The 17,939-nt window shown below is 38.5% G+C and overlaps 1 protein-coding gene across 1 annotated transcript in view; it reads right to left on the reverse strand.

Annotated features, from left to right (window-relative positions):
- Positions 1-9,229: 9,229 nt before the first annotated feature.
- Positions 9,230-17,939, reverse strand: part of myofl (myoferlin like) — a 42,981-nt gene continuing 34,271 nt past the window's right edge. Inside the window, exons 35-53 of the mRNA XM_042066019.1 lie at positions 17,519-17,620; positions 17,261-17,422; positions 16,291-16,447; positions 16,125-16,198; positions 15,848-15,955; positions 13,883-14,011; positions 13,365-13,520; positions 13,143-13,234; positions 12,887-13,057; positions 12,644-12,792; positions 12,403-12,542; positions 12,236-12,324; positions 12,045-12,140; positions 11,801-11,942; positions 10,780-10,879; positions 10,336-10,529; positions 10,132-10,241; positions 9,893-10,040; positions 9,230-9,397 (exon numbers count right to left, since the gene is read on the reverse strand). Of these exons, the coding sequence (XP_041921953.1) occupies positions 9,362-9,397; positions 9,893-10,040; positions 10,132-10,241; positions 10,336-10,529; positions 10,780-10,879; positions 11,801-11,942; positions 12,045-12,140; positions 12,236-12,324; positions 12,403-12,542; positions 12,644-12,792; positions 12,887-13,057; positions 13,143-13,234; positions 13,365-13,520; positions 13,883-14,011; positions 15,848-15,955; positions 16,125-16,198; positions 16,291-16,447; positions 17,261-17,422; positions 17,519-17,620 (2,355 nt within the window). The 3' untranslated portion in view covers positions 9,230-9,361. The remainder of the gene's footprint in view (positions 9,398-9,892; positions 10,041-10,131; positions 10,242-10,335; positions 10,530-10,779; positions 10,880-11,800; positions 11,943-12,044; positions 12,141-12,235; positions 12,325-12,402; positions 12,543-12,643; positions 12,793-12,886; positions 13,058-13,142; positions 13,235-13,364; positions 13,521-13,882; positions 14,012-15,847; positions 15,956-16,124; positions 16,199-16,290; positions 16,448-17,260; positions 17,423-17,518; positions 17,621-17,939) is intronic.

Raw genomic sequence — 17,939 nt, forward strand, 5'->3', positions numbered from 1 at the left:
CTAACAAGCTAAGTGAGTTAGCCACAACGTTCCCTAACGCGATGGTTTTCAAATGGAAAATATACCTGAAAGATAACCTGTCTATGATGCAAACACCGGGCTGGGACATTTTTGCTTGCTAAATAGGTTTTTCTGCTGTTGATTTGCTCACAGTCCTTGGTGGCCCTGTCAGTGCTTTAAAGTGTTGCATTAAGACCAAAAAAAGTCTCAAAAAGCATCTGAGCTAACGTTCATTCCCAAACACCCACTACTCCAATACTCTATTTTCAAAGGTGTTTCAAATAAGGAAGAGCATGGTTCAAAGTAAAGTAACTAGGGCTGAGACGACGTAATTGTGAAATTTGTGTCAACTCGCCGCAATGTAGATTTATTAACATGTGATCTACATCCAAATTTAAACCAAATATATTAGTGTGCACTTTGAGAGATGTATCCAGGGCAGAGCTGTGCACATAATCGTAATATTATTTGTTGCACGTGCTACAAAAATCATTCTGTGCAATGGATGATTTACCAACGTTACAACGGTCTAATACAGTTTTGCCTATGGCTACATGCGTGAGACTGAGACGCCTTTGATGTGCTTTGATTCCAGTTTGGTAGTTGTAATCTGTGAGATTAAAAAGCACGTGTGTGTGAAGTATCCAAACAATGACACTTTCATTATGGCTTTCATTATGGCTGCTTTAGCAAAACACCTTAAGCTACTGTGTAGTGGGTAGAAGTGGCTACTTCATTCGCGCTTTCCTTGACTCATGGAGCTGCGTGAATGTTATTACAACTTTTCGCCACGATGTGGCAGCTTAAATCCGCTTGATACTGTAAGCCATTGGTTTCCAAAGGAGATTTTATTTGTGTCGCCAGCATAGCCTATTGACAGTTTATGTTGTAAATAGGCCTAGCTTATACCTTATGTAGCTTAGGAAAGCTAACAGCATTCTATTAGGATCTAGTTTGTTAACAGTCACGGTTTTGTCATAACTCCCTCTATGCATTTTTGCATTTAGAATAGCCAGAGTGTGGATATCTCAATCGGAAAATTAAACAATATCGGGCGCCTGCCATGGACTAGCCTGATCTGCCGGCAATTTCTTTTTCGATTTCTTAAAAGATTGAGCTTGGTCTGGTCTGGTGAAAGCCAGACTAGCCATGGACCTCACAGTTGCAAAAATGAAAGGGAACATGAATCGGCCTATAGTTGCACGAACAATAACGGACAAAATGACTAAAATCTTACGAAGAAGAAGAAACATCCATGACACAAAAAATCCATGGCATGACCTTTCTTCTTGATAGCTGTTGAAAACTGCATGGAACTGACAGAGAGGGTTTTGTTTATTAATAAATAAATAAATAAAAATAAAACATTATGCTAACACCTTCTGCTTTTCCCAAATACAATGTAGCCTAGGTGTAAGTGACCTTTCATCAATCCAGTTGCAATGGATGAACTGTGATGAACTGCCCTACTTGTGATTGTGAACTTTTTTGGCTAGTGCTACAAATCTATTCACTTTTGCAGCGCCAGCATAGGCTACTTTATGTGCAGCCGCACGTACACACACACACACACACACAGGCATGCCAATCAAGCATACACAAAAGTTTCAAGAGTGTGGGATGGAGTAAAATATGGAGACAAATTGATTAGTGTGATTTATTTTCGCGGAACGGATGTACAGGACTAAGCGGTGGTCATATTTTGTACCGCTATGCGGTACATCTAGTTATGTCAATTATGCAAATTGCCCAACATAGGCAAGTTAGCATCCGGCAGTTGGGGACGCATATTTTGGTGTACTCAAAATTTCCGGCTCCACAATGGGGCTCTATGGGTTGGCAAGACTATGTATTTGATCCACTAATTTGATGATTAACTTAACCATTCACAAAACAATTTCAAGATGACATTGGTTGTTGTGCTTTTACATTTGTTTTACACTGTGCAAGTAAATGTCGTGATATTACTGATCTTGAGAAGATTTTGCAGTGGTGCTCAAAATCTAACAGGTGGGGTAAACAGTGGACACTGGCGTGCATCACTAAACCATGCACACCTGGGACTCATCTAACTAGATGTACCGCATAGCGGTACAAAATATGACCGCCGCTCAGTCCTGTACATCCGTTCCGCGGAAATAAATCACACTTCAATTTGTCTCCATATTTTACTCCATCCCCCACTCTTGAAACTGTTGTGTATGCTTGTTTGGCATGCCTGAGTGTGTGTGTGCGGCTGCACAGAAAGTAGCCTACCGGTGCTGAAAAGGTGAATAGATTGTAGAATAGCCAAAGAAGATGTAGCATTGTTATAAAACCTTTAAAATCTCTAAACAATCACAAGTAGGGCAGTTCATCACAGTTCATCCATTGCAACTGGATTGATGAAAGGTCACTTACTGTACACCTGTAGGCTACATTGTATTTGGGAAAAGCAAAAGGTATCAGCATAATGTTATTTATTTATTTATTTATTTATTTTTTATGTATTTTTAAACAAAAACATCTCTGTCAGTTCCATGCCGTTTTCAACAGCTATCAAAAAAAAAGGTCATTTTTGGATGGATGGATTTTTTGTGAATGTTTCTTCTTCTACATAAGATTTTAGTCATCTTTAGTTCATGTAATACTTTATTGTCAATGCACAAATTAAGTAACAGTAGTCTGAAACGTTATTGTTAATGCACAAATTAAGTAACAGTAGCCTAGTCTAAAACGAAATGCTGTTTTACATCTAACCAGTGGTGCAAATAACTGACATGTCCAAATGGGCCTTGATGAAATGCGTCGCTAGACTGTTCATACACATTTTAACGGGCCAAAGTTGAAGAGCTTTTGTCCGTTATTGTTAGTGCAAATATAGGCTGATTCATGTTCCCTTGCATTGTTTAACTGAGGTCCAGTTCTAGTCTGGCTTTCATCAGACCAAGCTCAATCTTTTAAGAAATCAAAAAATAAATAGCGGGCAGATCAGGCTGGGTTCACCCAGCCTAGTCCATAGGCACCCGATATTGTTTAATTTTCCGATTGAGATATACACGCTCTGGCTATTCTAAATGCAAAAATGCATCAGGGAGTTATGACAAAACGGTAACTAACAAACTAGATCCTAATAGAAAGCTGTTAGCTTCCCTAAGCTACAGGTAGGATTATAAGGTAGGCCTATTTACAACATAAATTGTCAATAGGCTATGCTGGCGACACAAATAAAATCTCCTTTGGAAACCAATGGCTTACGCCTTACAGTATCAAGCGAACTTAAACTGTCATATCGTGGCGAAAAGTTGTAATAACATTCACGCAGCTCCATGAGTCAAGGAAAGCGCGAATGAAGTAGCCACTTCTACCCACTACACAGTAGCTTAAGGTGTTTTGCTAAAGCAGCCATAATGAAATGAAAGTGTAATTGTTTGGATACTTCACACACACGTGCTTTTTAATTTCACAGACTACAACTACCAAGCTGTAATCAAAGCACATCGATTCCCCTCTCACACCCTGCACGCACTTAAAACAAAATAAACAGGCGTCTCAGTCTCACGCATGTATAGGCAAAACTGTATCAGACCGGTGTAACGTTGGTAAATCTTCCATTGCACAGAATGATTTTGTAGACAATGACAGTCGAAAGATACAAACAGTGCTGCTATACATTTGCTTGGTATAACCGCATTTATAGTTTTCTACAAATGCAATAAATCAAATGCCTCCATCACTCAACCAACGCTAACGGTAACATTACCTAGGTCCTTATTGATATTACAAGATTAACGTACCTGCAGTAAAAACCAAGCATGTCCGATAAACATCCTCAGATTTATTTCGGCTTCAAGAAGAAATGGGAATTACACTTCATGTGAACATCGTCCTATCCTAATTAGATGTTCGTTGCGGTAAATTACCGTCCTTGTAGGAAGCGTCCATTGTTTTTCCAACCCACTTTTAACTTCCAACAAAATTACGTCTCACTGCAACGATGTGCCATCTAGTGGACAAACGACTACGTATCGCCGATACTGGAAATGCAGCCAGTAATAGTAATAATATGAGATAATTGTGGTCAAAGGCAAGAACGTGCATGTAATGTACATTATGTCCAGGAGCAAAGACTTTGTCGACATCCGTTGTAAGCAAAATTCAACATTTAATGAAGCATATCACACACGCATCTAAAGCTAGTGGCCAAAAACATCGATACCTCCACCACAGATGACAGCTCGCCATCCACTAGCAAAGAAGGACTCGGAGAAAAGTCCTCCAAGCAGCAAAAGCTAGATCTTTCTGCCTCACAACAAAAACCTATAACACAGGCTGAAGTCAACCGTAGGTCTGTCGATGTGCAATATCTTGAATTTCCCCTTGGGGATCAATAAAGTAGCCTATCTATCTATCTATCTATCTAATATCGAAAGTTATGTAGCCTACAAACACCTGTCTGTTCTACTCATTTCAACTGGCTGCTCAAAAAATCCAGATTCTTTGACATATAGCAACTTTTTTTTTAACAGTAACGCAAATAGTTACTTTCCCTGGTAACGAGTTACTCTTATTATAGAGTAATTCAGTTACTAACTCCGTTACTTTTTGGAACAAGTAATGAGTAACTATAACTAATTACTTTTTTAAAGTAACGTTCCCAATTCTGTTTACGAGGGTCAAAGTAGCTCCATACTTCATTGGTAGACTTCCGAGGGCCTTGACATTTAAAACGAGACATTGAGAACTTTGAAAAAGCACTGGTAGTTTACTTACAAGACGATTTATACAGACAGTATCTTCACAGAGTTTAGCGTTTGCAGCCATCTTGAATTTAGTCACGATAAGTGGGATAAGTCGAGCGACGAGTATGAATGAACAGGTATGATAAGGGATCAGATTCCAAAAACAATTCTGTGGAAATGCATGGATTCCAGTTGCTGCTACTGGAAGAAACTGGAATCCATGCATTTCCACAGAATCATTTTTTTAGTCTATGCCGAGTGGACAGCTGTTGCGAGAGAAAATTAAGACCATATGCCTATTTGCTCTGGAAAACTTAAATTGTGCTGTGGATTGTCATGACAGAGAAGTCTTAGTATGTTAGGCTTAGGTCACTAGCCTATGGCGTTTACGTTTTGATAGCTAGGTTATTTTGCTAGTTTATACCAAGGTCCACATTGCATGAGGCCAGCTATTGGGAGAAAAATGGACATAATTTCGCCTGGAAAACAACACAATGATGTGGATGGTCATTGTACGCTTGAGATGCCAGAGCGAGCTAAATTAACAGATCAATGGAGAGAAGTTTGTCATCATGACAGCATCACAGATTCTCTTTAGAGTTTAGACCATCATGGAGTTTACGTGCACAGCGCAAGCACAACACCACCAACACAACCCACCCACGTTGGTACACACTCCTGGCTCTGTGATTGGTTAGTGAACTTAGATTCCTGATTGGCTAGCCAAACCTGAGCATCGCCATTGGCTATTCAACAGGAAGTGCCAGAACAGTCTCAAAAGTATTCGTAGGCCTATACATGGGTTTCCCGTTTACCAACAAAACTAGATGCGCGCGCAGCAGGGCAGAAGACGCTTGGTGGCCGTCCACAACATTATAAACGTAACCTAAATAGTCGGCTGCTGTAAGCTACAATCGGAATTTTATTGTATACCCCTGTTGTCTCAATGATAATAACATCTTATTTCAGACTATATTTCAAAGTTTGCCGTTCATTTGCATTATTAATATAACATCGTATTTTGTAATTTTTGGCGAAGACATGCATTCCGTTAGGGATATTGAACATATTTAACATTCTCTAACCATCATGATTTCAAATTGTGCAGTTTTCAAATTCATTTCATTTATTTTATTCTTTTGCTCTTTTGCATTGCTCTATGCTGCTCTATGGTGCTTTCTGCCTCTTGGTGGCGCAAGCATGTTTTCGTGACGTTGCATAGAAATCCTAGCCTGGGTGCCATTCCGAACTTAGTCCCGCCCACAACGTTTGAGGTCGGGAAGTTCGACTAGAATTGAGTATGACGGGAATATCGACGGGAAGTGACTAGAATTGAGTATGACTACGTCAGGCTATGCGCCGGGATTAGTGTGTGCTTCACCTCACTGTGTGTTCACTGTGTGCTGAGTGTGTTTCACTAATTCACGAATTGGGATCAATGCAGAGACCAAATTTCCCTCATGGGATCAAAAAGAGTATATATACTTATACTTGTATCATATACACTGGTATACCAGTGTTGTGGTCTGCTTGATCACAGAATCTATAGTTTACCCACCTCTTTTTTTACCACTACACCCCTGCTCCATACCTGTCCAGTGTGGAATATTGTTTCTCACTATTATGTTCTTATGGATGGAGTTCAGAGGTATGAGTGTAATAGAGGTCTATGGGACAAAAGCAGGCCAGAGTCAGGCCTGTCATTAAGTTTTGTGACTACTTTTACTGCTTTTTTAGTCTCTGATGTTTCTTGCTATTCCTAGCCTATCCTTTGTATAACAATAAACAATAAAACATTAACAAAACTCCTCCGTTCCTGTGGTCGTTTAAGAGGGGTCTAAAGACATTCCTATTCAACATATACTTAGTTGTTTAAGCGCTTATGTGTTATGGTTTATATAATGTTGTTTTATTTTAATTGGGCTGTTAATTAATTTGACATTATTGTTTATTATTGATATTCTCCTTAATGTAGTCTTAGCATGTCATTGTTTTTATATTATTGATTGAATTGACATTATTGTTTTATTATTGCCTTTCCCCTTTTTTACATTGCTTTTTATTAGGCTATTGCTTGAATTGATATTATTGTGTACTACAACTATTCTCCTTACTATATTTGACCTACATTTTAATCTGTTTCCTGTTCATTTTTAAATATTATTATGTTGTTTTGTATTTATGTGTTGCTTTGGACAAAGGCGTCTGCTAAATCCATAACCATAACCATAACCATCCATAACCATAACAAAAAAAAGGTGTGGGCGGGGGGGAGGGGGGTATAAAGCACAGCACCTTGTAAATGTCATGTGTAAGTTTGAAAATAACTATAACCATTTGCCAAAGTGATACAACTGTTTTAACCAATTTATACTACATAACCGCATAACCACATTACTACCTTGTACTTTGCATGCATTATCTTTCTGATACCAGAACGCTGTGTCGTCCATATCCGTTGCACATGTTCTATTTTTGTGGATACCAACTTGCTGTAGAAATGCTTTCGTAATTAAACATGAGGGTCCTGTCAGGCAAATAATACTATTTTTGAAATTGAATGAAGCCTACCAGGTTTGTTTGGTTTAATATGCTGTTTAATCAGAGTGTGAAATTAAGAGTTCATTGATCAAGCAAAATACACAAATCTACAATGTTAGAACCAAAATATTCATAGCGAATATTGTTTGTGCATGTCTGGTGGTGATGGAGGTGGGGCACACAAAAACATTGAGAAGCATTGGTTTACAGTCATATCCGCAAGGTGGTTTATTTCAGCTATCTGATTGTTTTAGCAAGCCATTGACAATAGTTTTAAGTGCAAAAGTGTGTGTGTGTATATATATATATATGTGTATATTAGGACTGTCAAAATAACTGATTCATTTCGATTAATGAATGAGAAAAAATAACTGATTAAAAAAAATAGCGCAGATTAATCGATTCCGTATGACCTTTGACCCCGAGCAGTTCTAGTCAGTAACCATTACACTGTAAAATGGAGAGAGAAAAAAATGTGCTGCCTAGATCATTGATTGGAACATTTACTTTTAAAAAACGGCCTGATGGTGTTGATAAAAATAAAGTGTTGATTAAAATAAAGTCATCTGCAATGTCTGCAGCAAGGAATTTGCATATCACCGGAGTTCCACAACTCTAAAGTCGCACACCAATGCAAAGAAATAGAGTTGACATTGAGGGAAGTGTTCATTTATTTTCATTGTGTCCCCTAGGTCAGTGGTTTTCAAAGTGGGGGCCGCGAGGGGGTGCCAGGGGGGCCTCAGCAAGTTGGAAAGAAAAATAAAAGCAACAAATAAATACATTTGAAAAATTTTAAATATACCCATTACTATGAGGGTTGTTATACAATGCCATTATAATAATTTGTCTCATATCTGAACATTATTTTCCATGATAATGACTGGGAATAATAGTAGAGTGATAGCTCTCATATAGCAGAAAGCCCCAAATGTAATTTTACACACTGTATGCTCCATCACAAAGTGCTTGTGACTAAAATAATTATTAGGATTAGCTTAATGTATTTTTAAATTTGCCGTAGTATTGTCGATGGGTTTAATAACACATCAAGGGGTCCTTGGCCAGAACCTAGTGGTATTTGGGGGGCCTTGTCAAGGAAAAGTTTGGGAACCCCTGCCCTAGGTTATACTGTATCTGTGGCCTGAAATCCCTTGTATGTGAAAAAAAAACTTCTTCCCGAAGCACTTTTGAATTTATTTCCTCGGCATATTAGGTCATATCATACATTATTATGGCCATTATTTGAACAGTGAAAATAATAATAAAAGAGTTTTTGAACTTTAATGTCACTAATGCTGATCAATGATTCATTTGAATTTAAATATTTAAAATACATTCACAGCAAAAATTCTATATGCGATTAATTTGATAAATGTTTTAAATGTTAAGTAAATGTTTTAATCGATTGACAGCCCTAAAAAAAACAAAAAAAAAACATAATATAAATATATATATATATATATATAATATATATATATATATATATATATATATATATATATATATATATATATATATATATATTAATAAGCTAGTGGTCTACAAAAAATATTGGGGTTGCCCCATTTTAAAAATGTGGTAGCAGTGGTGATATTTAACAATATCAGTAATTGACTCAGGTGGGTTTACATAGACATAGGGGAATAGCCATTTCTGCTTTGCTTTTGCTTGAGAAGTTACAGTGGGCAACCCGATTGACCGTATACATGGCTGTTCAATTGGAATAAGAACGGAATACACCACCTCTTTCATTCCGAATAAAATTCTAAGCGAATCGGCAGTTTTATTCTGATCAAGATGTATATATGTGTTATTTTTTATTCCAATTGAACCATTATTCAGATTCTAATCAGATAAAAAGTGTCCCTGTAAGCCCACCTTGTGTTGGTTTGTAAAGTGAAATGTACAATTAACACAAACACAAAGCAGTTTTTCATTGACTTAGGTCATTAACAATGAGGTTTTTGCAAAATCAAATGAAATTGTTCCATAATCATAATCAAAAGAAAAAGCACAGGTTTATAAAGGGCACTGTAGAGGGTATTTGTTGCATGCACGTCTGAGTCACATCCATCAGCACATAACCACATATTCTCCATTCAGAATGGCTTCACAATTTTCATTGAGATGTAGTTCTACAAAAAGAAAGAAAAGATTTTGTGAGTGAGTAATCATATATAACAAGAAATCACATGCAGAAGGACAACAGCACCTGAATTGTGACACGGTATGATGGTAAGCTGTATGTTTGTGTTTATATGGTGTTCTTGTAGTACAACACCAACGGTTTAATACCATGGATAGCTAGTTTAGTGTAGCCAACTGAGTTCTATTTAGAATATGAGTCTGGAACTGATGCATTGGGACGTCTTCTTTCTTCGACATCTTTCTTCTCGACAAATGCCTTAATCACTGTTTTAAGTTAGTTTTTAAAGTTAGGCTATTGGGCTGTAAACATCTTGTACAACAGACACGATAGCCAAATCTAATGTCTAGCTTCTCCACGACAGCCTTTTTGTTGTAAATGAGACCAACAGAAACATGCTCATGTGACGTGATAGACTGACTAAAATACTGTAAATTTGGATGGAATTATGTAATGGAAATGCACATACAAGCAAAAAACTTACTGGTAAGGAGTACAGCAGGATTGCTAGGAACAGTAATACTATCAAGAGGATTATGATTTTAATAAAGAGCCACTTGAATCTCCGCCACATAATATATTTCATGGTTTTGCATGGACTTGTGAACCAAAAGAAGGACATTTCTGGACGGCTGTTGGGGTAAATGAAGATAAAGAAAGTGAGTTAGAAAGCATTTTTGGATGGAATGGCAATTTCATATCAATATGGTTGTATTTTCTCACTTTGGAGGGTCTAGTTTTGGATTCATGTTAGGTTCATCTCTGCCTTTCCCAGCAGGCCTTTCCTCTGCAAAATGATCATCCACCACTTCTAGAGTCATCTCCACTTTACCCTTGGGACAGGAGAGCACAGGCACCCATTATTTAAGCACATGTGCATAAATAAAAGAGTTCACTGGTATAACAGTATCATCAGTCTACACTCACAGTCAGCACTTGCTTCCCATCCTGCTCCATCTTGCATGGCCACCAGCCTCGCACAGACTTCTGGGCAAACAGGGAGTTGTGTCGGGAGGATTCACTGTTTGAGTTACCAGCCATATCTGGTAACATGTCGAGTGTACATTTCTCTGGATTTTTAGCTGGTGGGATGAGCCGAAGCAAATCCAGCTCAAGAGAGCCTGCAAATGACATTGTACCAGACGTTACAATAGGGCTGTATGACAAATGGAATGCAAATAATTAACGTATGTGTCACAAATACAACATGTACTAATATCTAAATAGGACCTGGAAGATTAACACATATTGTAAAATGTTATTTCAATGCCTTGATACAAATGTTTTAAAACATGTTTGCAGCAGATGAGTTACAGTGGTGATCTTTTGTAAAAGTGTGAGCAGTGTGTACTGTACATAGAGTGACCTTACCTAAATAGTCATCCAGGGAGAATTTGTCATTATCCCATATCTGAATAATCAACTTTGGTGGTATTCTGAGCTGGGTTTTGTCAAGATTCCAGAAATGTTCCTGTTAATAAAAGATCAGTTAGGGCACCATTCCACCATTTAAGAGTTAGTCATCACATTGCAAGTTGTCGACACAATTTACACACATGACACACACACAATGACATTGGCCCTTATTTATGAAACATGAGTACGACATAAAACAGGCATAAGACAGACGTACGCTCATTTACACGCAAAGCATGGCATTTATCAATCTGAACGTGAGTGGGCTAAGCTCGAATCTAATGTCAAGTCTCAACTCGTGTACGCAAGTTTTTCAGGCGGCATAGCACCGTGCAGCAGTAAATCGGCGGTGGATTGGAAAGTTCAAGAGTTGAATTTATGGAATATCTTGGACATAAGACTTTTCCTGTAGCCTACTTGCCGTAATGTAGCTTGTTATGTTGACACATTTGGTGGCTTAAGGTAGCCATAGGCTATGTGGAGAAAATTACTTTCTCTTTGGAAAGTGCAACAGTCATAAATTATTTTGTATTATTTTCAAAGGGCAAATGGCAGTGTCGTATGGTTTTGTAACAAATGTATTTGTAGTATGCGTTCTCTCTGCGAAAATAAAGTCTGTTGCACTTAAATCGCCATAGTTTCCTGGCTTTTTTGATGACTCTTTTCAGCTGGACTTGTAACGTCACTCTGGCCATCTCAAGATCACAAATGTTTCTCTTTTGGACATATATGTCGTAAATTCTAGGGGCGAGGCCTATAAAAGGAGCATAAGGGCGTGATATTTAAATTACACTTGTTTCCAGGCGCCACATTTATCAACACACGTTTATTCTTATGCTGGAATTCGAGTGATGCGAAGGTTTCATGAATCACACGTGAGCCCTGTCGTAAGATGATTTCTGTGCTCAGATCTACACTGTGTGTGTGTGTGTGTGTTGTTTGTGAATCTGTGAATTCCCCCAATTGCAGGTGTTACTTTTTTGGACACAATGCACAGCTGCTCTGTTGGTAAGTAGTCAAATCCAAAGACAAATCTCCAGTTGAAATTCCCATCTCCATCAAGTGATCTGTAGTGCACATCAGTCTTCTGCTTGTCTTCCTCCATACCAGGCATCCACCTGTCAATTTGAATGGACATGGACATGCAAAACAGTTTAAATGATTAATTAGGGCCCAATAAATGAGAATGTCACATATTGTGCGTCCTGAATGGCATTTACCCTTTGACATAAATGTCACTCATATTTTCTCCTGTGATGCTAGTTTCATCTAGAATCACCTCACTGGTGTTCCAGATGATTGCTCGTAGAAAATATCTGCATACAAATAAACAAGACATGTTCATCAACATTTATGAGATTTCAAAATGAGACTGCAAAGCTCCAATACACTGGGGGTTATATAATCCTACCTTCTGGCTTTTCTTGGACGAATGTCAGAGGGAGGGCCAGGAGTGCCCAGGCTTTTTGGGAAAATGTCAACCCACATCTGAATTCTGCCCTAAAATGATAAACTAAATTATATAAAATGTACATTATCAGTGTAGATCTAATATGTGGTGTACCTGCACATGCTAACCTGTGGCAATGTCGGCTGATATGTGCTGTACAAGGTTCGAGTCTCCACATGTTCAGGTACTAGTCCCTGTGTCTTTAGCACGTGTAGGCAGATTCGCTCTTTTGGTGGTCCAAGGTGTTGGTGGATCATTTTACTTGCCTCTATTACAGTAGTGATGGTGTTCTTTGTCAAGAGTCGTTTTTACATTAAGCCATTAAGAATAGTAAGAAGCAAAAAATCCCTACATGTTCCCTTTTCTTACCAAAATCAAGCAGGCTGTACATTTTTCCAGCAAAGGAGAGTGAACTGCCATTGTTTTCAATCTGTGGTGGGGGAATTCCTTTTAGTCGAGCCAGATTCTGAAGAATCTGTGATGGCCTCAGCTGGTCTCTCCACTGGTTGATCCCAGAGCTTTTTTAAAAGTAAATGTACACATGCAATAGCTGTACAAATTCTCAAGTATATCGTTGAAATCGACAGAAGGGATGGGATTGTGCACACTTACACACAGTATGATTCTGGGAGCCCACAGGATGAACGATAGCGAGAGAACAATCGGTTCTCAAGGTCAATCACAGTCTCTCCAACCTTCTCATCACGGCTTAGTAAATCATAGTCATAGATCGATATGTTCAAATCTTTGTCTTGTGGGAGAAAACAGGATAGCTCAAACATTCTGCAGAGACATATAAAAGAAGAATGTGTTAGTGGGAATATACTGTAGCTTTTTCATGGTTTGCTTTTGAACTTTGTCATCCTACCTGCCAAATTCTGGATTAAGGGTATTTGGTTTGTAGTGCTCTCTGTCCTCCACAGAATGTTTTCCCAGTGAAATCTTGATGTAAGGATCACACTGACGAGGGGGAAATTGCAACAGCCAGTATTTATGTTTCCAATATAGATATATAAAGGCTATTTCCAGCATGAAAATCTGTATTTTCTGTGGTACATTTACAAGACATAATTTTAGCCAAAGCACTTACAAGACCGTTGTTGTCCTTGGGTTGCAAGTCAATACAGCGCACAATATATATCCTAATGAGACAGTCCTGAGGTGTGCTGTCAGGTAGTTCTCTGAACTGGCGAGGAGGTGGAGAAATGTTGGGGTCATCAGACAGGGGATAAACTCGGAAAGATCCCTTTAGGCACAGATACAACAAATGAAAGCTGAACAAAGAAACCTGTATTCTCCAACCTACAGTAAATGTACTTCTTTCCAATTGATGGCAATAGACATCAGATATTTCTTTCAGATATTATTTTCTTTTTGTAGTTCCCAAAACAATGAGGATATGTAGATGGCATCTAGTGGAACTACACACCTATTTTTCCCATCCATTTTAGCATTTTCATTAACCATCCGTTTTAACATTTTCAGTGTACTTCAATGGTCAGTTAAATTGCCTTGTGTGGGCAAAACTATGTTACTGTAACTGTACAATAAACAACCCCCCAAACAGCCATTTAAATAATGTCACTTTTACAATCTCTGCAGATTCACCTTAAATTCTCCCACCACTGTGGGGTCATCATCCTCATCCTCAGTCTTCCCCCTCTGTAGCTTGAAGGTGCTGCAGAAGTCAGTCAGTCCTTGAAACTCTGGGACCTCTTCTAGTTCACTGTGATATACCTGAATAGTGAAAATATTGTGTAATATTTTCTGTGTTATGCTATCGCACAACTAACACAATTAGTAGGCAACAACCCACAAATGCCTCCAAAAAAGCACATTTCATTCATAACATTGTGAATACAGGGCTATAATTTCACATAGGCTACATGTTATTTGTACAAACTTACTGTTTACCATGTTGTTAGTCGCTTTGGTTAAAAAGCGTCAGCCAAATGTAATGTAATGTAATGTAATGTAATGTAATGTTATTTTTTCTGGATTGTGTGAAATTGTTAAAAATAATACAAAATGTATCTGCACACCAAAGTGGGGGCTTTCTCCCATAGACATAGGCCTTTGTGTCATCATAACATGTTATCAAGCTAGCTTGCACCTGTGTTCTCAATTGATTGCTGACTGACTTTTCAATGAAAAAAATGGGCAAATGAAGACTCTCTCGCCCGCCCCTACTGCCTGTAGGAACATGGGCGAATTATGAACTTTCGGGCCCCTGGGCCCAGATGTATTAAGGACCCCCCACTAATTGTTGTATATGTGGGAGGGGGGGGTTTGGGGGCCCTCCCCCAGACATTTTTTAATTTGTTTGATGTGATTTCCTGTATTCTGGTGCATTTTGGGGATGGCCAATGCTAAATTCAATCAGATTCATAGCCTATATCCTGATTTGTTGATATTGAGGCAATGATTCCATGCAAAGGCTTGGGCTTCAGGAAGGAAAAGAGCTTCAGACCGAGTGAGGGGGAGTTTCGTAGAGAAAAAGCATCAGGCTTGCCTGGTGTGCCTTTAACTTTATATGTCATAACGTCAACTAAACAAAAGTCAACCCTTAATTCTATCACTTGAAATACGAACGTATTTCCTACAACTAGGTGAGATAACTGGCTAAGTTCTACAGTTAGCTAGCTAGCAAGCTAACGTTTTACATTGGACATTATGGTAAGTGTTAGCTACGGGCTAAATTTATCCTCAACATTGGGGTATTGGAAACGAATTAGGTTGGTAATGTACAAAGGTTCGACATGAGTTACATATTTCTTCATAACCGTTGTGTTAGTAAAAGGATTGGTTACACTTGACAGTGTTGACATAAGAGTGACATGACACCATCATGAACGTGTCATAAACAAGTCATAAACGTTTATGACATATCGCTTCTGTTATGAAATGACATTTGGTTTTTGTCATAACAAGTTAGGGTTAGGGGTTAGGGTTAGGGTTAGGGTTAAGGTTCATGTGTCACTCTTATGTCGATACTGTCAAGTAAAGTGTTACCAAAGGATTGAATGTCCTGTGAATTAATAACTAAAAGTAATGTGTGACTACTAGCTGTCTTTCCCATTGCAATCAATGATATAATGCTTGTCTTCCCCTAAAAAGGGGCGTGAATCTGTTCTAATGCATTCTATGACATTGCACCGGTTGTGAGAATGGGATCTTTAATGACCACAGTGAGTCAGGACCACCTACTGACCACCCACCAGCACTCCAGCAGCAACCTAGTTCTTCCAATGAGGTCTCCCATCCAAGTACTAACCAGGCCCACACCTGCTTAGCTTCAGTAATTCAGCTAAGACAAGGTATCCATTGATCTGGTTGCTACCATAATGTTAACCTAGCAATCGCCATAGCAACCAGCATAGCACTTTAATTAGCATAGCAACCAGAATGATTAGCCTTGTCACACCCTTGCAACCACCCTAGCAACATCATAACTACAACTTTGCGTGCACAAGTATTTCCTTCAGGAAAGGCATCTCTAGTTTGTTACTGTAGTTTGTTATTAAGTTGCAGTCATACCAGCAAACAAACCAGCTACATATTGTGCAGACTCACCATTAAGGTGTTAAAACCTTTTTGCAGGTAGGGGCCACACTTTTCACTCTCTCCAATAGAAGAGTAGAATTTACTCCACCAGTCAACAGAGTCTTCCTCTGCAATGGTCTGCAATTAAACACTAAGAGGTCAGTATAACAATAACAAAACCAACAAGAGGAGGGGGGTGGGGGGTATGTTTGGGTTTGTGTATCTGTTGTGTATCTGTCATTGTAACAATGCCTTTCATATATGTTGTTACCCACCAAATACAATATTTATTTGTATTTCATTTTACCTTTGTGTTAAAGACTGTCTGTGTCTTCTCAATGTCTAATATGACATCTTCAAGGCCCGTGGAGAGAATTGACACTAACATAGAGAGCAGAGTTTAGTAGTTTACACATGCAATTTCCTATACAAAATGGGTATAATGTATTCCCCAGTGTAAACTTAGTGGCTACCTTTGGCTGACCAAGCCACTTCAGTATTTTCCGCACGCCTGAATTCATCTAGGGAGTCAATAGTACACTGACCAACAATAGGCTTCCTGCCAAATGGTCTATGGTCTATCACTTTCAACATTATTGGAGGAGTATACATGTCGACCTTAGGAAGAAGCTGTGGAGAGGATGGGGGTAAAAGGGAGAAGACAGAGGGAAACAAGATCAAGTTCTACCCCTAAATACAAAAGACCATTTAACAAAAGGTCAAAATACTAATTCACCAGTGAAAGGATTTGTGTTAAAAGAAATTAGTGCCAAAAACCAAACTAATTTTAGGTATTACCAATTCATTTGAGGAGCACCACAGTTACAGTACATGCTGTTTTTACTACTGGTTTAGCTTCAATGCCACTAAGGCCTCATCCACACAAGAATGAAATGTTTTGAAAATGATTACCTACAAGTGTTGCCATAGACAGTAAACGTGTTGCCCGCAGCAAAATGGCGGCCGTGTTTACGATGCCACCTACTGTAATAGAACTCGACGGATAATGTGGTATCTAGCTTTTTAATATCTATGACCTTGACTCATGTCAGACTGACATTAATCCTACTGAACAATCAATTTCCAATTCAACTGTCAAATAAAGTACATTTTCAAGATCAAGGCTGCTACATGCTTTGGTCGTTTTATGTTTGGCATAATGTCTGGTGTAAAGCTAGCTAGAACAAATATTAGCTTGGAGGCAACCGTGGCCTTGCAATACCAGTAACATAACCGGTGTGCTTCTAAACCCAAATTCTCCCATTCACGTGTAATTTTAAAATGCTATGGGGTGGGGTGGGGCTTTTTGATCAGGACTATGATGTAGCATTTTGCCTATTCACACAGTGTTTTCCATAGAACATAATTGTCATCGTTTCAATGTGGACTTTACCTGAGAGAAAATTAGGTGTATGCAATAGAGAATTACAACATATCCCATACCACTTTCATGAACAGCACAGATCCTGGAAAATTAGGGTTTCTTTTCATGTTTTTGATCACTCCAGTCTGAACAACCTGCCCTCCACATTCAACAATCAGACTTGGAGAGGAGACTGCAGCCAGTTGATAACTCTTTATGTTACGCAATCCCCAGGTGAGAATCTGTGATACACAAATACATAAAACCAGAAAAATAAGCATGGAAAGTAAAGACAAGCTCTTAAATTGATTACATTGATGAACCTGTCTGCTTCACACCTCAATGGCAGTGAGCTGAACCACTGGCCTGATCCCTTGAGGCACCATGTAAAACTTCCCATCCTTTCTTGATGGAACGATGGGCAGCTCGGTGTCATCTGACTACACGTAGCAACAAAAAATGGCATATATTATATTTAAGAATCATGAGGCCTAAGATTGAAATTCCATTTGCCACTTAACTGAAAAAGTGATGGAAAGGCAAATTGTTGCTTTATTATTATCTTAACTTTATTCAGCTACAGTACCCTCCAGAATTATTGGTACCTCTTGTAAAGTTGACTAAAAACCAGTATAAAAAAAAACAATGAGTAAAAATCCAACATTGAAAGGAAGTAAATTTATTTTAGAGAAAAAGGAAAATCTCATGAAGAAATAAATATTCTTAACAAAAACATGTCGCTCACAATTATTGGCACCC

Source organism: Alosa sapidissima, chromosome 16 (assembly GCF_018492685.1).
Source record: "Alosa sapidissima isolate fAloSap1 chromosome 16, fAloSap1.pri, whole genome shotgun sequence".
In the NCBI taxonomy this organism is placed as follows: Eukaryota; Metazoa; Chordata; class Actinopteri; order Clupeiformes; family Clupeidae; genus Alosa; species Alosa sapidissima.